The 20,340-nt window shown below is 39.1% G+C and overlaps 1 protein-coding gene across 2 annotated transcripts; it reads right to left on the bottom strand.

The window, feature by feature from the left end:
• Positions 1–977: 977 nt before the first annotated feature.
• On the bottom strand, positions 978–18,425 carry LOC103706469 (protein TPR3-like). 2 transcript variants are annotated; one of them, XM_026804429.2, is made up of 26 exons: positions 18,272–18,425; positions 17,964–18,105; positions 17,662–17,841; positions 17,340–17,453; positions 17,104–17,262; positions 16,088–16,265; positions 15,880–16,003; positions 15,661–15,773; positions 15,359–15,521; positions 15,138–15,247; positions 14,950–15,019; positions 14,777–14,850; positions 14,597–14,692; positions 14,417–14,512; positions 14,141–14,268; positions 13,823–14,057; positions 13,580–13,720; positions 13,391–13,477; positions 8,160–8,306; positions 3,161–3,271; positions 2,890–3,069; positions 2,667–2,795; positions 2,499–2,594; positions 2,188–2,376; positions 1,919–2,085; positions 978–1,491 (listed from the first exon to the last, which is right to left on the bottom strand). In XM_026804429.2, the coding sequence occupies exons 2-26, from the start codon at positions 18,041–18,043 to the stop codon at positions 1,281–1,283; spliced, it is 3,378 nt and encodes a 1,125-aa protein (XP_026660230.1). In that variant the 5' UTR covers positions 18,044–18,105; positions 18,272–18,425; the 3' UTR covers positions 978–1,280. The 2 variants fall into 2 exon arrangements, with proteins under 2 accessions (XP_026660230.1, XP_008788791.1); XM_008790569.4 differs by lacking the exon at positions 13,391–13,477 and having other exon boundaries at positions 13,556–13,720; positions 18,272–18,424.
• Positions 18,426–20,340: the final 1,915 nt, after the last annotated feature.

The following is a 20,340-nucleotide window of genomic DNA, read 5'->3' as shown; positions in this document are numbered from 1 at the left end:
TCGCTGATTCATGGGTGGAAAAAATGGTGATGACAAATGAGAGCTTGGTAAAAGGCTGTGCATCTAATCACAATGGAGGCGGCGCTGGAGCCTAGTCTGAAGGGAAAAAGCTAGCCGGAACCCATTATCTTACAACAGATGCAGGTTTATGAGCTAAATTTTCTCTGATACCATTTTAATAATTCTAGACCTCATACAAAAAAGCTAGCCGAAACCTATCATCTTACAACAGATGCAGAACTAAACACATGGACCCTAACACAAACAATCTCAAGCCAAACAACTCTCTACAGGTCATCACCATATGATACGAACATCTTCACCAATGCCTCTTAATAGTAATTAAACCTATATGGCCTTTGCCAAATTAGGGAAAGCACAAAACACTTGGGCTAAGCTCTGGTAAGCAGATCAAACATTAAAGCTCTTTTACAGTTCCAATCTTTGATGTGCTCATGCAATAGGGTAACATGTAGAAATCCTCTTTGTGATTTAGCGGGTCTACACCTTGAACGAATGGTGATGTTATGATCTTCATCAATGCCTCCTAGGGTAATCAATATAAATTGTGGAACACCTCAATAATCAAGTCGTACGACTTCTATAATGATAGAGGCACAACCTGCTAGGGTCAAACCCTGGTCGGTAGATCAGCCGTTGTAGTTCTTTTAGGAGCTACTTGGTTAGCTACGAGTTTTTTGTTAAAAAGATAACTGGAAAGCATGATTCTATATGATGGAATTTATGGAAAAGAGAGAGACCAGTCTTCCGTAAAGGTTTCTAAAGTTTCATAACAGTTTCGGCAGAACAGATTTTATCAAAAAACAACAAAACGACCACATTTTAAAACTCAATAAGTTATAAGTCTTTCCTAAACCTGTTCTAGCAAAGATTGTCAATCAAATAGCTTGTCAGAGTTTTACCTACTCACACAATGGTACAAGATTTAAGAAGATGAAAGTTAAAACACATTTTAATTTAAGAATGGATACGTGCCATTTGAAGTTTTTGCCTTTATTTGTGATTTGGCTGGCCATGGTCTTGAACCATCTGTGAAATAATCCATCATGGAGGTCATTCCTATCAATATAATTAGTGGAATCTGAAAACCACCAGTAAAGTGTTTCGAGACTGGAAGGTTATATCCAGATTTGCCCACACCAAAACAGGACGTTTTGCCTTTGAATGTACCAACAATCAGGCTAGAACCATTAATTTATCCAACAGACTAATTCACTAAAATTCTACAAGGATTGGACAGGCCAGACATATTATTATCATCACCTCTGTGGTTGATCTGAACCTGAGGCTCCAGCTGGGGGTGCTGTGGACATGCTGCTCCCTGACCCATTCTCAGCAGGTGGAGGAACACCCCATTTGCCTTCAGATTCCAGTGGCTCGAAAACATGGACACCCCCATCTGTTAGTCCCAAAGCAAACTGATTTGGTTCTGATGGATGTGCAGCAACCACAAGTGGATACACATTTGAGCTGAAACAGGGAACACTTGCAAGTCAGCAACAATAGCTGGTCATGGCATCTTGAGCATGCCTTCAGGGCACACCCGAGGGTTGGGCATGGTACTGACATAACAATAACAAGGCAGGCGTGCAATGGCAAGTTGCTTTATGATATAATTTCAATTACAAAAAAATCAAAGAAATGGAGACATCGCAACGTAAAATGACAAAATCAGTAAGAAATGATGTTACACAAAAAATGGTACACCTTGATCACAGAAGTAATTCATGCTGCTGACCAAACAGTTAATAGACCAGTTGTAATTTCAAAAAGCACCGGAAATATTTCATTTATCTAGTTTGTCTGATAACCAAGCATGATGTAGGTGATAAATGTACATGCAGCATAATTAAGCAGATAACATCCATATACGTGGAAGTGGTCCTTTCTAAGATACCTGATGTTAGCAGGGAGATAAGCAGCTGGACTTATCCGACATCGCATCCTGAGATTTGCGACACTAAATATGCACACGGTGGCATCCAAAAAGCTTACGTATATCAGTTGACTGTCACATGAGAACGTGGCATGCGTGATTGGAGCAGAAGATTCACGCGGAACCCACTGAGAGCAGAATTCATTTAAGAATGAGTATAAAGTGCATGACATTTGTAGCATTCCCTATATGGAAATGTATCTGGGTCTCATATGGAAGTGTAAGACTACCTGCTTTACACACTCTAACTTATTGGTTTCAAATATAGCAATCTGGGTCTCATGTGCAGCCAGGAAATGTATCTGATCCTGGTGAAACTGTACACAGGTATCTGAAAGTGCACTTGGAGTACGCCCAGGCAGAATTTGCAAAAATCTGCTCCTCTGCTTCTCCCACCCATCTGTTCCCCACACGCAAATCTGCAAGCAAGAAACATAATCAGATATGTCGTTGAGAGGTCAGAATAGGATCTAATAAGAATGTAAAATTTTATATGTCAGACAAGAATGCCACAGTAATCCAAAAGAACTGGTCATTTAACCTGAGCATCAGCTCCAGATGACACCAGTACATTTAAAACATGCGAGAAGGCAAGACCAGTAATTCTTTTAGAGTGACCTTTTAGTTTGCTTTTGACCTGCAGAAAGATAACAGGTTTTAAGAATGATGAACTGGAGCAGTGGTGCAGACAGTGGTTTCTGTTTGTTACCTCGTCAACACGAACATTATATATCTGGACTGTGGAGTCATCCATTCCTATAGCGATTATGTTGTTATCCTGAGGATGAAATGCAAGAAATGTCGCTGCCGGTGGTGGGGACATAAATGTCGTCATAGTCTGCACTTGATAAACGTGAATTTAAATATTGAAAACATTGATTGCAGGGCAGAATGTAAACTGCAACTTCGTTTTATAATAGTTTCAAGCCAACCTTAAATGTCATCATGTTAAATAGGGAGATTTTCCCGCCTGATGCAGACATGACATAAGAATCATTCTTTGACAAAGCAAAACATGGGACTACTTCCTCAGGATTTGCATCAGTTATGTCATTAGTCATCAAGATGCCACTTGGCGGTTGCCATAACTGTGGGGAAACACTTGCTGTAGCCTACAAAATAAAGCATTGTTACTGAACATCACCACAAATTTGAACTTGTAACAGTAAACTGTAGCATATGTAACTATCTATTTCTTCATACTTTCCCACTTGAATTGCGTTCATTACGAGGCCACTTCCAGAGTAGATGAATTGCATTGGATGCCAAAGCCAAGATGGCAACTCCAGAATTGGTATAAATTAATCTTGATATCTGTAACCATGGGAAGAATAAGGACAATAAGAATCTTACACTGTTTCCCACATGGTATGCTATACAAGCTTGATGATAAAAACAGTCAAGGAAGCATCTAATATCTTAGTTGCCTCTTAGACAAATGTGAAGAATAGTTAAAAATTGTATATGTAGTTCTTTTAAATGTGTTATCTGGTATATGCTACTTGTTTTTCAGGGCATTGTCATTACGCTGCCAAGTTACAAAAGGTATAGCTGTGTATTGTAAAAAAACAGAAGCAAACTGTGATGCTTGCAGCCTAACTAGGAGGAATAAACTCAGAGGAATGCGATGCTGCTGGAAATCTAAATATTTCTGAATCATATGAAATATCATAAATTTGCATTCAAGAATGGGAGAAACATCAGCATAGTTTTTTTTTAAATTGTTTATAGGGCATGGAATAGAAGAGCACAGGTTCTGTTTAGATGCTCCGCTACCCTATCTGCATGATATCCATTGGATAAAGGGGAAGAAAAAAAGAAAGAATGCAGGGTACAAGTGAAGTTGTTGATCCCACCAATCCCCCTATGGTAAGGATGCTGAGCTTCTTTTAAATTGGTGATTCAGTATCTCAGATATCTTGAGATGGTTCATTGCTTCAAACTCATCCTTCTTCCTCTGCCTCCTCTCTTCTTGCCCTAGCACTTGTATTGAATGCATTACACAGAGAGAGTGCTTGGGCATCTAAACAATCCTTAAAAGACGACGTTAAGCCAACCATGGGCTTCACTAGGACAACCAGGTCGGCCATTCCAAATTTTGTGAGTGGCCTTGCAGGCTGATGTTAAGCCAACAACTCGTTAATTTTTTTATAACATGCTGATCAGTCGAAGTGTTACCCCTACCGGAGTCTCCTTATGTTGCTAGCTCTAAGCTTGAATTTTTCCTCAAACTCATCTCTTAGTCTACACTTAGCTGACTGCCTTCAAATCTCATTGACATAAGATGTCCAGTGTATTTGATTCCATAAAACTGAAGCCGCTCCACCGGCAAGCTGTAAAATAGAGACATCATCTTTCAGTTTTAAAGTGGCCAAGGATGTGCCTTCACTCTCTGAATCAAGCCGAGAATCAACATCAGTTCCGGCTAAACATGGCGGACGCCTTTCAAACTGAATTTTAATCAAATAGGCATCACATCAATCCACAAAGTCCTTGGCCATGGCAGGTCAGGGAGTGAAGGGGACAAAGTTATCCTCTGAACATGACCCTTGACAGAGAAAATCAGCCAAAGAGATCAAGTTCAGATTAGTGATGACAAGCCGATTATAAAATGAAGAGTTCAAAGAATAAAGGGGTAGACAAGGGATTGCTTGGATGAGGCCGGATTGGTGAGCAAAGAAATTCGAAGAATAGTATTCAACCAAGCTTTATTATTGCCAAATCACTCAATATTGGGGCCTACATGAAGGTCCCTCGGGACAGAGAAATTATTGCCCCTTCTTTCTCTTGGGTTGAGATGGGAAGAACATGTTTATGGCCAGGTTGGATAGATGTACGAACATGCCACCAGTGATTAAAGTGGAAAGGATAGATAGTAGTGGGTTCTGCTGCTTTGACCTTCAAGGACTTTCACTACCGAAATGCTGCCTTCTCGAGTGAAGGAAGAGGTAACTACAGTGCTATGCTAATGGGTAAAAAAGCTAAAAGCTCAAGGATAAATCAAAATAATTGAAAGATAACTGGATAGATAAAAATAGAACTAGTAGTTATTATTGGCGAAGGGCCTCTTCTCCAAGTGGTTCCTATTAACTGTTGAGATAAGTGTCACTATTTAGTTTTGATATTTACTCTTGTTGGCTTGCGTTATATGGGCCGCTATTGTTATGCATGGTAGTTACTTCCCTTCCAGTACTCTTAAATTCTAGGAAGTAGGCATTGATTCGGAGATGGAAGATCCATAAAAGACCTCCGCAACTCCAAGTTCCCTAGGAGTCTTCTCTAAGGCCTCATTAGATATAGGCTAAGACCAAAGGGGCTATAGCTATAGCCGAGCAAAGACGCACTTTCAATATCTTGACTAATCGAGGGGGAAAAAAAAAAACAAAGCCCTACAAACCAAGACAAGAAAGAAAGCTAGATACCCTTATTTGGAGATTGAACTAGTCCGTTGGCTGAAGGCTTTTCGATAGGAGGTATAACTAGCCTTTTTACCCAGATCCAAGTCAAACTCGTCATCAAACACTTCAACTAGTGTACTAGCATGGGACACTTCACTAGGCAGCCTAAGATTCAAAATAGCCCCTAAATCTAGAAGGCTAGGACTAGTTATCCCATGATTCAAATGAAGGTTGTTGGTCGAAGGCACACAAGCAAAGAGCAACAAAGATAAAAAACCGATTTGCTATTGTGGGAGATTTAGAAAAAGAAAATATCTGAGAGGCCATTCTCCTCCCAGATTGAACACTTTTGTTGGAAGACACAGCCGAACAAGTAATCGCAGAAATTGGTCTTGGTCAGCCAAGGGCCCAAGACCAATGAGGGTTAGGGCTTTCTCAAACCAAAGTCTTAAAACTCGGTCTTTCTTAGAGAGGTTTCATTGAGATGATGAGGAAAGATGGGAGAAAGGGCCTCAAGGATACCTAAGTTAAGGAGTGGATCTAGGATGAGAAGACTAGAGGGATCATAGAAAAGTACCTACAAGCTCACAGATTTAAGAACTCCATAATGCTCAAGCTCTTCTTGCCTTTGCTGGCCATAGAATTGGGCACTAAGATGTCCGAATATATCTTCGCCTGGGAGAAGGAAGTAGCAGATTGGGGATGAAGTTGCAGAAGACCGATCAAGGAAGAAGGTAATGACTCTAGAATTAGGGCTTATGGAAGTGATAGGATAAAAGAAAGAGGATGAGACTTATTTATAGAAAGGCTACTGCAGCATACCGAGCCATACCCGAAAGGGATTCTAATTGGTTGCAATAATTCAAAAGGTGGGCAAATCATGCAGGCCATCAGCCTATATGGCTACTAACTATGATTGAAGAGATATATTGGGCCACACTTTAAATAATGATAAGGGCTAATTCCAAAGGAATGCAGGAATTACAATAGTTTAATGCGTTTGAGAAGTCCATCAGACGACTAATCAAGGTCGTGGATGTGGTATCGGATATATCCCATCATCCTTCTAATCATCGATTGACGGGATGTGGGAGGGCATTGTTTACTTCACAGTCAAATCAATACTAAAGGTGTGAAGATTGGCTAAGATGAGACTAGGCAGTAACGCTTGAGCAAGGCCGAATGATGGTTAAGAGAAACTAAAAAATGACATGTCTGTAGGCCAATTGGGCAACCACATAGCATCACAGAGGTAGGCCAAGTGACGATTAAAGAGCACTAGTTGCAACAAGACGAGCGATGAATCGCTCGAGGTATAGGTCGAGTCTTGAAGAAAAGTTGGGGCGAAATGTAGGTCGACTGAGCATGGCATATTTGAGAGGCTAAGTGTTGAACTAAAGGCAGATCATGGTCTATGTTGTTTGTGCTGCTAAATCATTGACCTGATACAATGTGAAGATCCAAGCAGTTGAAGCAGTTGCCAAGAGCTTAGGATGTGAAGAGAAATGGCTTTAAGATTAAAACTAAGTGCGACAACCATCAAGAGAAAATGACAGAAGTCGCATTAACCAAAGATGACGGATGTCAGCACTAGAGGGTGACATCTGTCTAGTGATTAAAAAGAGAATGTATAGTTATCAAATTGTAAACCTAAGAACAGGCCTTTTTGCCAATCAAGGATCAACAATTTTATTTTTATCTCTTTAGTTGTTGTTATTTCCCTTTATCCTTTAGCTTTTATCCCCGGTATAAATATCAAATTGTAATCTTAAGAATAGGCCTTTTCGCTAATCAATGATCAACAATTTTATTTTTATCTGTTTAGTTATTATTATGTTCTTTTATTCTTTATCTGTTTAGTTATTATTATGTTCTTTTATTCTTTAACTTTTATCCTCAACAGTAATAACTTAATTCTTTCAGTAGCAAAAGTTCTTGAAAGTTAAGGCAACAAAATCCGTCATCATCTATCCTTTCTGGTTCAGACCGATGGCATGCTCGCGCATTAATCCAACCCAGTTATTTATTGTTTCTCCCTCTCCCATGCCGAAAGCACAAACCTTTTAGAGAAACAATAATACTACTGAAAGTTGACAAAGAAACCGACCACTTTATTGCCATCCACTATTGAGTTTTGGCACACCAATTAATGATCCTATTCCTAAAATCCCCAAAAAGCTAAAGATCCAACTACACTAGCACAACAATAGGGTCCTTTCCTACTTATCCATGCACATAAATATTAATAGTAGATATAAGGAACCATGTTAACCAACACCTAGCCAATAAAGTAGTGGAGTTTAATTAATTACGGAAATTTATCCAACAGAGTAATAGAAAAAGGTTTAACTTGAACCTTCATATAACTTGTAATGAAAGAATCCTGTTTTTAAGAAAAGTTGGCTATTAGCCAAAATTTGTGGTTATACATTTAATATCTGATTTAACAAAAAATGTGTGATTGCAGCCTTTGATAGGAAAAAAATACTAAAGAACCTAGAATATGGATTAAAGTGCATATTGACTGCAAAAACATAAGTGCAAAAAAAATTGACATGAAGATCAAAATAGCTACATGTGCACCTCATTAATTTGCTCAATGTGTTCAGAGTGTATGATGCCAAATGCATGAGGTACTTCTGATGATATAAACACATTAATCTATGCAATTTCCTGACTCATGATGCTTTTGCAGGCCAAGAATAGGCAACTGATTTCTAAGGATACTCATAAAGGTTTTTTGCAATGCTGTAGCAAGCGAGCAATCATAGATAAAAATGATGTTCCAGATGCAAAAACCTTACCTTGCTTGTTCTCATGTTATCTACAAGCCTCAGGGATTGACATTGAACCAGTTCATTGATTTCAGTGAGCTTCCAGATCTTTAATTTGTCCATCGACTCATCAACTAATCTAGGTTTTACATCTACCAAACTTCTGTTGTCTCCATTCTATCAAAAATAAAATATAAAGTTAGTGCAAAGTAGTGGGTTAAAAGTCTATAAAAATCTCTATTTGATGCAAAATGATGGAAGCAAGGTATGAGTGTGTTAGTTATTTGTTTAGCATGAAAGTACAGAAGCAAGACCAAAATAAAGTAGCTCAACAACACCATCCATCCCCACACACAAATGTCAATATGATAGCTGGTAGGAGCACAAAATCAAGGATGTATCTTCCCATATTTAGAGAGATATGATAGCACAAAATCAGGGATGTTTCTTCCCATATTTAGAGAGATATGATAGCACAAAATCAGGGATGTATCTTCACAAAATCAGGGATGTATCTTTGTACAGTTTTCTATTTAATGAAAGGCACTCTCACATTGAGAGACATTCAGCAAAATTGACATGGTATCAGAGCCATTAGTGCTCTCCGAGTTTTCTAGTTTTTTTGGCTTTCTTTGGTGTTTAGCCCTAGATATCTAGGGCTCTTGGGTTTCGGCTTTCTCTGCAGCATGTTTTCTGGATTTTTGGATTTGTTGCAACGTGTTTTCTAGTGTTTTTGGTCTTTCGGATTTTCTGGTTTTCTTGGTGCTGTGTTGTTCGAAAATCCTTCTGTTATTCCTGTGCTGCTGTGTTATGAATTGACGATATTCTTTCACCATGCTGCAAGAAATTCTGATACTTTCAGTGTCCGATTCACTGGAAAGAACTATTCTGCCTAAGAATTTCAGTTTCAAATATGTCACAGAAAAGAATTTGTGAGGCCATATAGATGGAAGTGATCCAGCCCCTACGGATCCTATAAAGTTGGCTCAATGAAAGGTCAAAGATGCTCGGGTGATGACCTGGATATTAGGGTTTGTTGACCCTCCTATTGTTCTTAATCTGAGGCCATATAAGACTGCCAAAACCATGCGGGATTACTAGTTACTCTCAGGGCAATCTCTTCATCCAGGACTACTTTTCTGGCTTTCAGAACTTTAGGCAAAATTTTCTGACATTGTATATACTAAGGTACTTGCTGAATCTCTCTTTGTTGTTCAAGTAGTTCATGAGCAAAGCAAAAGAGATCAGTTTTTGATGAAGTTGCGACCTGAATTTGGGGTTACTCGCTCCAAATTGATGAACCGTAACCCTCCTCCATCCTTAGATGTTTGTTTTGGAGAATTACTTTATGAAGAACAGCGTATTCTCACACAGGCCACTTTCGAGTAGGAGAGGATGCCATCTAATGTCGTTACGGTTGCTTATGTGGCTCAAGAAAAGGGGAAGAGTAGGGATATGCGCAAGGTGCAGTGCTATAGCTGCAAAGAATACGGACACATTGCTATCAATTGTAGAAAAATGTTCTACAACTACTGTAAACAGCAAGGACACATCATCAAAGAGTGCTCCACTCGCTCTCAAAACCGCCAAGCCAATGCTTTTCAGACTGCCATTAGCACTTCTCCAAATGGTCAGTCTTCAGCAGGGACCAGCAATCAGTTTACTCCTCCTGCAGTGCCTACCAGCACTTCTACGGTTGCTAGACTAATTGTTCTTACTCTTGAAATAGTACGGCAGATGATTGTTTCGGCCTTTTCAGCCTTAAGGTTATAAGGTAAGGGTACTACATCTCAGCCTTGGTTTGTTGATTCTGGTGCATCAAATTATATAACAAGTTCATCTGGTATGCTTAGAAATATTTGTTTGTGTCATGGTTCATCACATATTCAGATTGCTAATGGAAGTAATTTACCTATTATTGCTGTTGGGGATATTACTTCATCTTTCAAGAATGTTTTTGTATCGCTTGGACTCTCTTCTAGTCTTATTTCGGTTGGTTAATTGGTGGATAACTGTGATGTCCATTTTTCTCGTGATGATTATTTTGTGTAGGATCAGGTATCGAGGACGATAATCGCGAAGAGGCCTAAAGTTGAGAGACTGTTTTCGCTGCACTTTTTCATTTCTAGTTTCATATCTTTGGCTTGTACCATTGTTAAAAATAAGAGTGAAGTATGGTATAAACGTTTAGGCCATCCAAATTCTACTGTTTTGTCTCATTTGTTGAACTCCGATTTGTTGGGCAATACAGATCAATTTTCTTCTCATAGCCTTTTCTTTGATTGTTCTACATGTAAATTAGGAAAGAGTAAGACTTTCTTTTTCTTCTCTTGGTAATCGTGCAGAAAGGTGTTTTGATATTATTCATAGTGATGTTTGGGGCATTACACCTATTATTTCTCATGCTCACCATAAGAACTTTGTGACGTTCAGTGATGATTACAATCGGTTTACCTAGGTGTATTTTCTATGTTCCAAATCCGAGGTCTTCTCTGTTTTCCAAACCTTTCTGCCATATGTTGAGACACAATTTTCTATTGGTATTAAAGTGTTGAGATCTGATTCTGGTGGAGAATATGTCTCACGAGTTTCATAATTTTCTGCATCAAAAAGGTATTGTCTCACAACGCTCATGCCCTTATATGCCACAGCAAAATAGCATGGCTAAATGGAAGAACTATCATCTTTTGGATGTCGTTCGAACTTTATTACTTGAGTCTTCTGTTCCATCTAAATTATGGGTTGGGGCTTTACCTACAACAGTTTATTTAATTAATAGACTGCCATCTCAGGTGTTAAACCTCAACTCTTCATATTATCGTCTTTACCGTCAGCATCCTAAGTATATTTGCATACTTTTGGCTGTGTTTGCTTTGTGTATTTGCTTTCTTATGAACGCCATAAACTTTCTGCTCAATCTGTTAAATGCGCCTTTGTGGGTTATAGTGTTTCTCAAAAAGATTTTATTTGCTATGATCCATGCTCTAACAGTGTTTCTCACAATGTTGTCTTCTTTGAGACTCAGTACTTCTTTCCCACTCATGTTGAGTCATCTCCTGCAGTTTCTATTCTTCCTAGCTTGATGACTTGACCCCTCCTGAGCGGTTCAAGCCTGGATTTGTGTATGAACGACATCGAGCGACTTTGCCCCTTTCCGAGACTGATCCACCACCTGAGCCTGTTCAGGCTGCTCCTCAACGATCTACCAGAGTCTCTCATCCTCTTGATGGGTATGGTTTTCCTCACACATCTCTCAATGCTACTTTGTCCACTATTTCGGTTCCATCGTGTTACTCAGGCTGTGAAGCATGAGTGTTGGTAGAAGGCAATGCAAGAGTAACTTTGAGCTCTTCAGGAGAATCATACATGGGACATTGTTCCTTGCCCCTCTACCGTTAAGCCCATTGGATGTAAACGGGTTTACTCAGTTAAGCTTTGTTCAGATAGGACTCCGGATTGCTACAAGGCACGATTGGTTGCTCTTGGTAACAAGCAGGAGTATGGGGTGAACTATGAGAAGACATTTGCTCTTGTGGCGAAAATAACTATGGTGCGTACAGTTATTGTCATTGTCACTTCACAGGGTTGGCCACTACATCAAATGGACGTCAAAAATACTTTTCTCCATGGTGATCTCAAGAAGAATATTTACATAACACCTCCACCAGGTTTGCTCTCCACATCTACTTCCGACGTCTGTAAGTTGAAGAGATCTTTGTATGGCTTGAAACAAGCTCCCCGGACGTGGTTTGAAAAGTTCCAATCTACCTTGCTTCGCTTCTCTTTTGTGCAGAGTCAATATGACTCCTTGTTTCTTTGCAAGACATCCTCTGGTATTGTTCTCCTCCTTGTTTATGTAGATGACATTGTTATTACAGGGACATATTCCTTGTTGATTATCCGCCTTCAGCAGCATCTCCAGGACTCTTTTCATATGAAGGACCTTAGTCCTCTTACGTACTTTTTGGAATTGGAGGTTCATACTGATCCTTCTGATGTGTTCTTGCATCAACACAAATATACGCAGAATTTGGTTGCTTTGGCTAGTTTTTAGGACTCTTTCTCTGTGGACACTCCTCTGGAAGTAAATGTTTAGTATCGTCGTGAGGAGGGCGATATTCTTCCTGATCCTACTCGATTTTGGCAATTAGCTGGCAGCTTGAATTATCTGACTATTGCACAATCAGATATCTCTGTTGTTGTCCGGCAAGTTAGCCAATTTATGCAATCCCTACGGCATCTACATTTGGCGGATGTTCGTCATATCATTTGGTATCTTCAAGGTTCTCCTAACCATGGATTGTTCTTTCCTATTGGTTCTCCTATTCGTCTTGTTGCTTTTAGTGATTCTGATTGGGCAGGATCTCTTGATACACATCGCTCTATCACGGGTTGGCATATGTTTCTTGGAGATTCCTTAATATCTTGAAAGAATAAGAAGCAGGATCGTATTTTCCATCTCGACTGAGTCAAAGTATTGTGCCATGTCTGCTGCTTGCTCTGAAATTGAATGGCTTCATGGGCTCCTGGCCGAGCTTGGATTTCCTCCGTCAGATCCCACTCCTCTCCATGCTGATAACCCGAGTGCCGTTCGGAATGCTACTAATCCTATTTTACATGAGCGTACCAAGCACATCGAAGTGAATTGCCATTCTATTCGGAAAGCTGTGGATACTCATGTCATTTCTCTTCCGCATATTTGCACGGACCTTCAGATTGCTGATGTGTTTACCAAGGCTGACCCGGTTGCGTCATCAATTTCTGGTTGGCAAATTGATGCTTCTTGATCAACTAGCATCAATTTGAGGGGGGATGCCAATATGATAGCTAGTAGGAGCACAAAATCAGGGATGTATCTTTCCATATTTAGAGAAATATGATAACACAAAATCAGGAATGTATCTTCCCATATTTAGAGAGATATGATAGCTGGTAGGAGCACAAAATTAGAGATGTATCTTCCCATATCTAGAGAGATATGATAACACAAAATCAGCGATGTATCTTTCCATATTTAGAGAGATATGATAGCTGGTAGGAGCACAAAATCAGAAATGTATCTTCCCATATCTAGAGAGATAATGATAACACAAAATCAGCGATGTATCTTTCCATATTTAGAGAGATATGATAGCTGGTAGGAGCACAAAATCAGAGATGTATCTTTGTACAGTTTTCTATTTAATGAATGGCACTCTCACATTGAGAGACATTCAGCAAAATTGACAACAAAAAATGTGAGAAAAAAAAAATTAACAAACCATTCCAACTACAGACACTGTAGGAGCAGCTTTGTCTGTTCCACTACTAGTCCCAATTGCAACAGCACACAATAGGCTTATTATGGGATGCATCATGGATAAAAAACACAACATGATATTGTTGGCATTATTGATCAGGACAATCAAATTAGCATAAGGAAATACCTTCATTACAGTCTCCGATACAACCCTCGAAGTATCAAGCAATCGATTTTCAAATGTGCGCAACAAACGAAGTCCATCAGCATTTGCCAAGATCTTGATCCCATTGTCATGTGTAGAAACGGCCAGCAATGTACCCTCCTTGTTGAATCGTATACGCGGGCTTGCCTAAAGATTAGAACAAGTTCAAATTATGTGAGAACTTAGTCTTTCTATTTTCCTTCTACATAGTTGATCATATGGCACGGGAACTCTATATAACAAACTTACTGGGAGTCCACCTTCAGCATCAATAGACGTCAAAAGATTAGTATTATCCATATCCCAAAATTTTATTAGAAATTCATCGCCAGCAGCCAGAAAGCGATTCCTAGTGGTGTCAAATTGTACGACACCCAAAGACCGTTTCTGCAATCCTAGAAAGGTCCTCTTAACAGCCCCTTCACTTTCATTCCATTCAACAATGTATGTTTCTCCATCTTTGCTGGTCCCACAAGAAAATAATCTACAGAGATTGAAAGTAAAACTTGACACATAAATAAGGAAAAAAATTAATTCCAAATGATGAGATAGAGCCAGCCAATTGACCGTGAACCATCAGCACTGTATGCCATCGTAGTGCACCAGCAACCAGGGGCATCATAATCAACTCTAGAACCCAAATTATCATACAACCATGCCTTGATCTTTCCATCTAATGCTGTCGAAAAGATGAACTGTATAATCAACAAAGGATAGCATTAATGTAGCATTAACACAACATGAATAACAACAGCATCGCAAATACAGAAAATGGATATTTGTCCTATAAACATAAATAAATAATCAATCCAGGAACTAACTAGTGTCTGATAAATTTATTACCTGAATGTTCTCCTTGTGGTGAGGACAAACAGAATAAACAGGTGCCTCATGGCCTTCAAAAGTATACTGTTTGGCACCAGTAGTGGCATCCCATACCTAAAATTTAATAGCCATACATAAATTAGTACTTCGAAAGTACAGCATCTACAAATCAGTTCAATACTTAGATCTAAAACCAACCTTAATTTTCTTGTCATCTCCACAAGTGATTACACACAGTTGTTTATTGGGGTTAGAAAATGCAAGATCATTGACACCACCAACATGAGCATCAATCTGCAAATGTGATTAATTCATCAGTGTCTAAGATATCGGAACAGACCGGTAAAACTTAATAAATGGCATTGGTACATTCTATACCTCCAAGTGTTGCCTAATATCATCACCACCATGATAAGAATATATCTGCACAATATGCCTTGAGTATGCAACACCTAGAGAAGTGGCAAGGAAACAGAGATTCCAGATATATCACAATCTCTTGTTATGGATATTTGGTTTCTATATTCAAATATCTGCTGCTATATACCTACCAAACAAAGAGCCTTCTGGACTCCATATTACACGGTTAACTGACACGCCTGAATCTTTAACTAGAGCAGTCTGGGTTGCAGCAAGTCAAAATTCAAATTGCAGTGACAGGATACGGATTCAAAGTGAAATAGAACATGATATTGTATACAGTTTCACAAAATATCTTTAATCAATTAAAGGAACAAACCTGAAGAGCCATTGGGCATGCTGCAGGTTCCCAAACCCTGAAATTTTTCAGAACTAGTCTCTCCCTAGTTCCAACATCCCATAATCCAATGTCCCCCACATTTGTACCGACTAAACCATATTAAAAGCAAAATCAATACACATCAGAAGTACTAACTGAAAATAACAGATTTTCTAAGATATATCTATCTGTTTGTGTATCATGACAGAACAAAAGCTCACCAAGAAGAACTGTCTGTTGAGTAGGATGAAAATCCATGCTCATGGGAGTTGAACCCTGATTAAGTGCTCTTGCAACAGTCTTGGGCAAGTCGTCTAGAGGGTACATAGATTGACTGCGATTTTGAAGATAAGTAACTGGCAATATATTGACAGGCAGATTCACCTTCACAAGCAGTTGAAAGAACAAAGAGGAGGTCAGAAAACTTGTAATTTTTAAGTTCTGCAGCTGTAAGAGCTTATAAGCATCAATAGTGGTAAGAAACGAAAATAAAACAGGTTCCACTAAAGGCAACCTAGCACACCTCATGAGAAATCCCAATGGGCCTTGTTCGTTTTGATACATGATCAGAATCTGCTGAAGGGTAATCTGCGGCAAGGTTGTTGGTTGGAGTCCTAGGATGCTTCAAAATTGCAGCTACATTCAAAGCAACAAACATGAACGGCGAACAGCTATATATCCATATCAAAATTTGAAGTCTTAACTGATCTACACAATTTTTTTACTTTCTAAAATAACCTACCAGGATTTGAAGGGGCAACGAGTCCAATGGGCCCTCCAGAAACCGTTGGATGAGTTACTGTTGGTGGATTAGACATCCAACCAGCAAGAGGCGCATGTATGGGTGCTGGTGCAGTTTGAAAAGGCTGAATGAAACCCACTAAATTAAGTCTGAAAGATTACGTACCACTTTACAGAAGAAGGTGTATAGATTAAGCTAGTTTAATTACCGCATGTGCACCCAAAGGAGGAAAACCTCCTGGCTTTGGTATAGATCCAAGCAGAGGATTGTTTGCAGGTGATGGCGTGCGCACACCATTTGGCTGTCCACAAGAGTGGTCAACAAAAAGGGTTTTTATATCTGGATTAGGCCTTGGATTTTTGCAGAGCTGGTGCTGCCAGTTTAAACTGCCAAATTACATGATGACATCGGTTCACCCTTAAGAAGCCACACTCTAAACAATAATATTTCGAAGGCTAAAAATGAAGATAAATTGCTCAACTACACAAATAAATAAGCAACAAATCAAGAAGCAGCTTCATATGCACTATTACAAACACATGGGATAATGATCGTGCATGAGACACCTTTTATTTAAGAAGACTCATTCAACACATTATTACGATGAATACCTGTATATATGATCGCATAACCATCATATGCTATACAGGTTCAGGACCAGGTGTTCATGTGCACATGAAAAATATATACTACAAGTGGAATAGATATGCATGCATCTATATCTGCATGAAGCATTAATTTTTATACTCGCAAGTGAAGTTGTATGTAGGTTGATGTATATGCATTTCTAATATGTATATATGCATGAATATATGAGAGATCAAGAGACCCCAATAGCACACTACAGGCATGCCTTATGCAAATTTATGCTGCATAGAAGGCTGCATGTTATATGATGCTGTGAGTACTATAATAGTAGAATATAGAGAAAGAATGATATGAAAACTAGAAACTTTAAGTATTCTAAGCCCTTTCGACATGTCTCTTTTGCATGTACTTACCACTTGTAAGTTAAAGTAATGCTAGAAAGCAGGGCATAAAATTTCATGTCCTTTTTACACAAGTTCGCTACTAACAAGCTAAAGCAATGTGGTTTATGCAAATTCTGGATAATCCCAAATTTCGACCGTCATATTTTGTTGAATATATGAGCAACTAGAAAGAAAAATACGGACTAAACTAGCACCACACTGTAAATGTGGAAGGCATGCCCCATTGATTTACCTCTGATTAATAAGAGTGCGTAGCCTGGAATTTTTGAGGGTTGGAAACTGCAATTTGTCGCGGAACAGAGGGTTCGCCTCAATTAGCTTCTTAAGCTCAACAAGCATTATTGTCCTTGCTGATTTAGTATCACCATATTTTGAGAGCTGTTCATTCTCCCTTTAAAACAAGCATATTTCTCAAAACAATCATTTACCAAACCAACAGATGTAGATAAAATTGTTATAAAGCCTTACCTGAAATTCTCCAATGTCAGAAGCTGTGTAATTTCCTTGAAAAGATCCTCGTTAAATGAGGAGAAGACTTTCAGATCCTTCACAAGGATATCGACAGCCTTTGCACGATCACGCCTAGAAAAGGAATTTAATAAAAACCATGCTTAATTATAAAATAGAAGAGAAACAAAGGGTCGTCATATAGGATAAGAAAGATCACGGAAACAATGCCCGATAGGTAATATTCCGGTCAAACAAAACAGAGAATGTCCAGTAAAACCACTTTCCTGTACAAGGGCTCATTCAATCACTCCAAAAGAAAGCCAAGGAAAGGGAAACTTACTTATCCAATGCCTCAAGATATTTCTGTTTCCGGATTTCAAAGAAAATTTTCATGGAATATCGGTTGTCATCAACCTTAGTGAAACCAGAGAGGTACCGCTCCACTTCATCCCAGTTTCCCCTCTGCACTTCATCTTCAAAGTACTTCATATTGAAATAGAAACCAGATTCCTGCTCGAGCCTATTACCAAAAGAAGAAGAAGGAGAGAGGTGACAGGGGGGAAAAACAGAGCCACAACTCAAAAGCGGTGAGAAAACGAATTACTAATGAAATATCGAAATCTTTTTCAAAGGCAAACATACTTGTGGACGGTCTCTTTAAACTTCTCCTCATCAAGAAACTGCAAGATCAAGAAAACCAGCTCTCGACTAAGGGAAGACATTGCTACGCCAGGTCTTTCTCACAAATATCCACACCACTGCCCCCAGTCGTCACATTCAAACCCTAAATCATCGAAAGGAAAGAAACAAAGGTCATATCTATCTTCAAAACACTAGACCAGGCGCAACAAGATTCCCACGAAAAAGCCAGAATTCAGCTAATCAAAACTTTCCAAATCGAAACAAAACTCAGAAAGAAACAAGAAACGAGTACTAAATCACTCAAAAACCTCTTCTTTCCTCCCCACAAAGATCCGCCGGCGACCAGAAACTCTGCCCAGCGTGAAAAAATTCTAGGGTTTCCGGAGATCGAACACGAGGAATCAGAGATAGCGCAAGTAGATGGAGAAAAGGAAAAAGGCAAAAGCTGAGTCTATAAGACAAAGATTCCGAAAGAATTCAAGAAAAACCCAAAGAAAAGACGCTCACCTCACAGTCGGAGGCCAGAGAGAGAGAGAGAGAGAGAGATCGGAGACGAGCGGCGAGACGAAATCTCTCGCTCTTTTCCTCCCACCAGCCCCTCCCAAGAAACGAACGACAAAAAGAAACAAAAATGGGAAGGGGTTAAAAAAGACAGAAAAAAATCGCACTCGGGATGCCGAGAGGGCTTATTTATAGGGGGGAGGAGCCGCGGGGGGGCAACCCGAGGAGCTGATTGGCTTATCAGTGATGGTGAGACGAACAGTGTCCTATCATTTGATAAGTCAAGCGAGAATGATAGGGACGTGTGCCTTTTGTCCCCGCAGGGGCCGCCTGCGTGGCTCGTCAAGTTTTCCGTAGCGGGATCTAGTTACCGCAGCTGTCCTTCTCCAATAACATAGAACAGCTAAAATGTCCGATTCCCTGCCAGCCACGCGTAACTACATAAATGTTTCAAATCGTTGGTTTGTGGTTACAGATCTTCCGTGTTTAGAAAGAGGTGCCGATCGAGTTACGGTGAATGGGAGAAAACGACAAGAGGACCACGTAGGAGGTGGAATGACGGTACAGGACAAAGTTTATCACGGAATTACAAAGAATGCCACAGTTTTTTTGCCTTGCTTATCGGGAACCCCGTTTCGGCTCTTTATCGAGAAATAAAACTTTAATTTTAATTATACGCAGGATTGGTAAAATATCGCGAGCTCACAACGGCGATAAATCGGCGAAAAATTCTTGATTTTTTATTAGCTGTAATGGCTATTAGTTGTAATATTAAAAATAATCACCGAAATAATAGCTAGTATAATCTTTCTTTTTATCTTTTATTAGACAAAATAATATACTTTTGGTCCGTATATTCATTTTGGAAGGAATTTTGAATTAAAATTTATTTTAAAAAAATACAAGTGAAAATAATAACTGCTATTTATATTCTAATTGTCCGGTATAGAAAGAGATTAAAAAAAACAAGGGTAATTATATTTCTCGGTTTATTTATTTCAATAATGTAATGGGGTGAACAAAACCATTTTATAACATCATTATTTTAAGCTGTGTGAGAATAAGTAAACCTCTCTACGGGCTTGTGTGGAGAGTGGGTATTTGGAGAGGTAGAAGTGGGTTGATGTTTGAGGATTCCTGGAGCCACCAATGGGATAGAAGTTATGTGGGAGAATCCTGTCAGCTCCCAAGAGGGAAGGGAAGGGGGAGGGGGGAAAAAAAAAAAATCTTTGGTGGCTGAGCTGCTCATTGCCTTTTGTGGAAGGAAGAAAGAGCTGCTTTTCCTTCTTTTTGTACTGCAGGAGACTGTCAGTTGGGGGCCTATCTCTTAGGCTTCTAAGTCCTTGTGATGGGATCTAAAGTGCTGTTAATAGTAGTTTACATAACTTGTTGCACATAAAGATAATGCGCAATTACCTAATGGTTCTTATGATGCTTTAGAAGGCATTGCATAACCAGAAGTGGAGGTCTTTGTCTAGTTTTCACTGCCTAATAAATAAAGTATTGTTTTTATCTTAAATATTTTATTTAGCTAGTAATATTTAGCATGTTGACATTTAATTAGCAGTCAACATTTTTTTTCTTTTTGACTTTGAAGGAGAGGGATTTTTTTTTTTTTGTAGAGTATAGAACTTAAAGATATTTGATGTTTACTAAATTAGAGCTTATTTAATGATTCATATGATTTATCCTAGGAGGATTAGGAAGCTAACAAAAGAGTCTTTTAATAATTGGGTAATAATTGGCTTTAATGGAAAACTCGTACAACTAACATTAGCATGTGGGATACATCTAAGAGGTGCCAAATTGGAGACGCCAAGGATGAAATGTCGGTATTTGTCCCAAGTGTGCTTGTAAATCATGTGGTGGTGATTGA

Source organism: Phoenix dactylifera, chromosome 7, assembly GCF_009389715.1.
Source record: "Phoenix dactylifera cultivar Barhee BC4 chromosome 7, palm_55x_up_171113_PBpolish2nd_filt_p, whole genome shotgun sequence".
In the NCBI taxonomy this organism is placed as follows: domain Eukaryota; kingdom Viridiplantae; phylum Streptophyta; class Magnoliopsida; order Arecales; family Arecaceae; genus Phoenix; species Phoenix dactylifera.
This window is presented reverse-complemented; position numbering and strand designations above follow the sequence as displayed.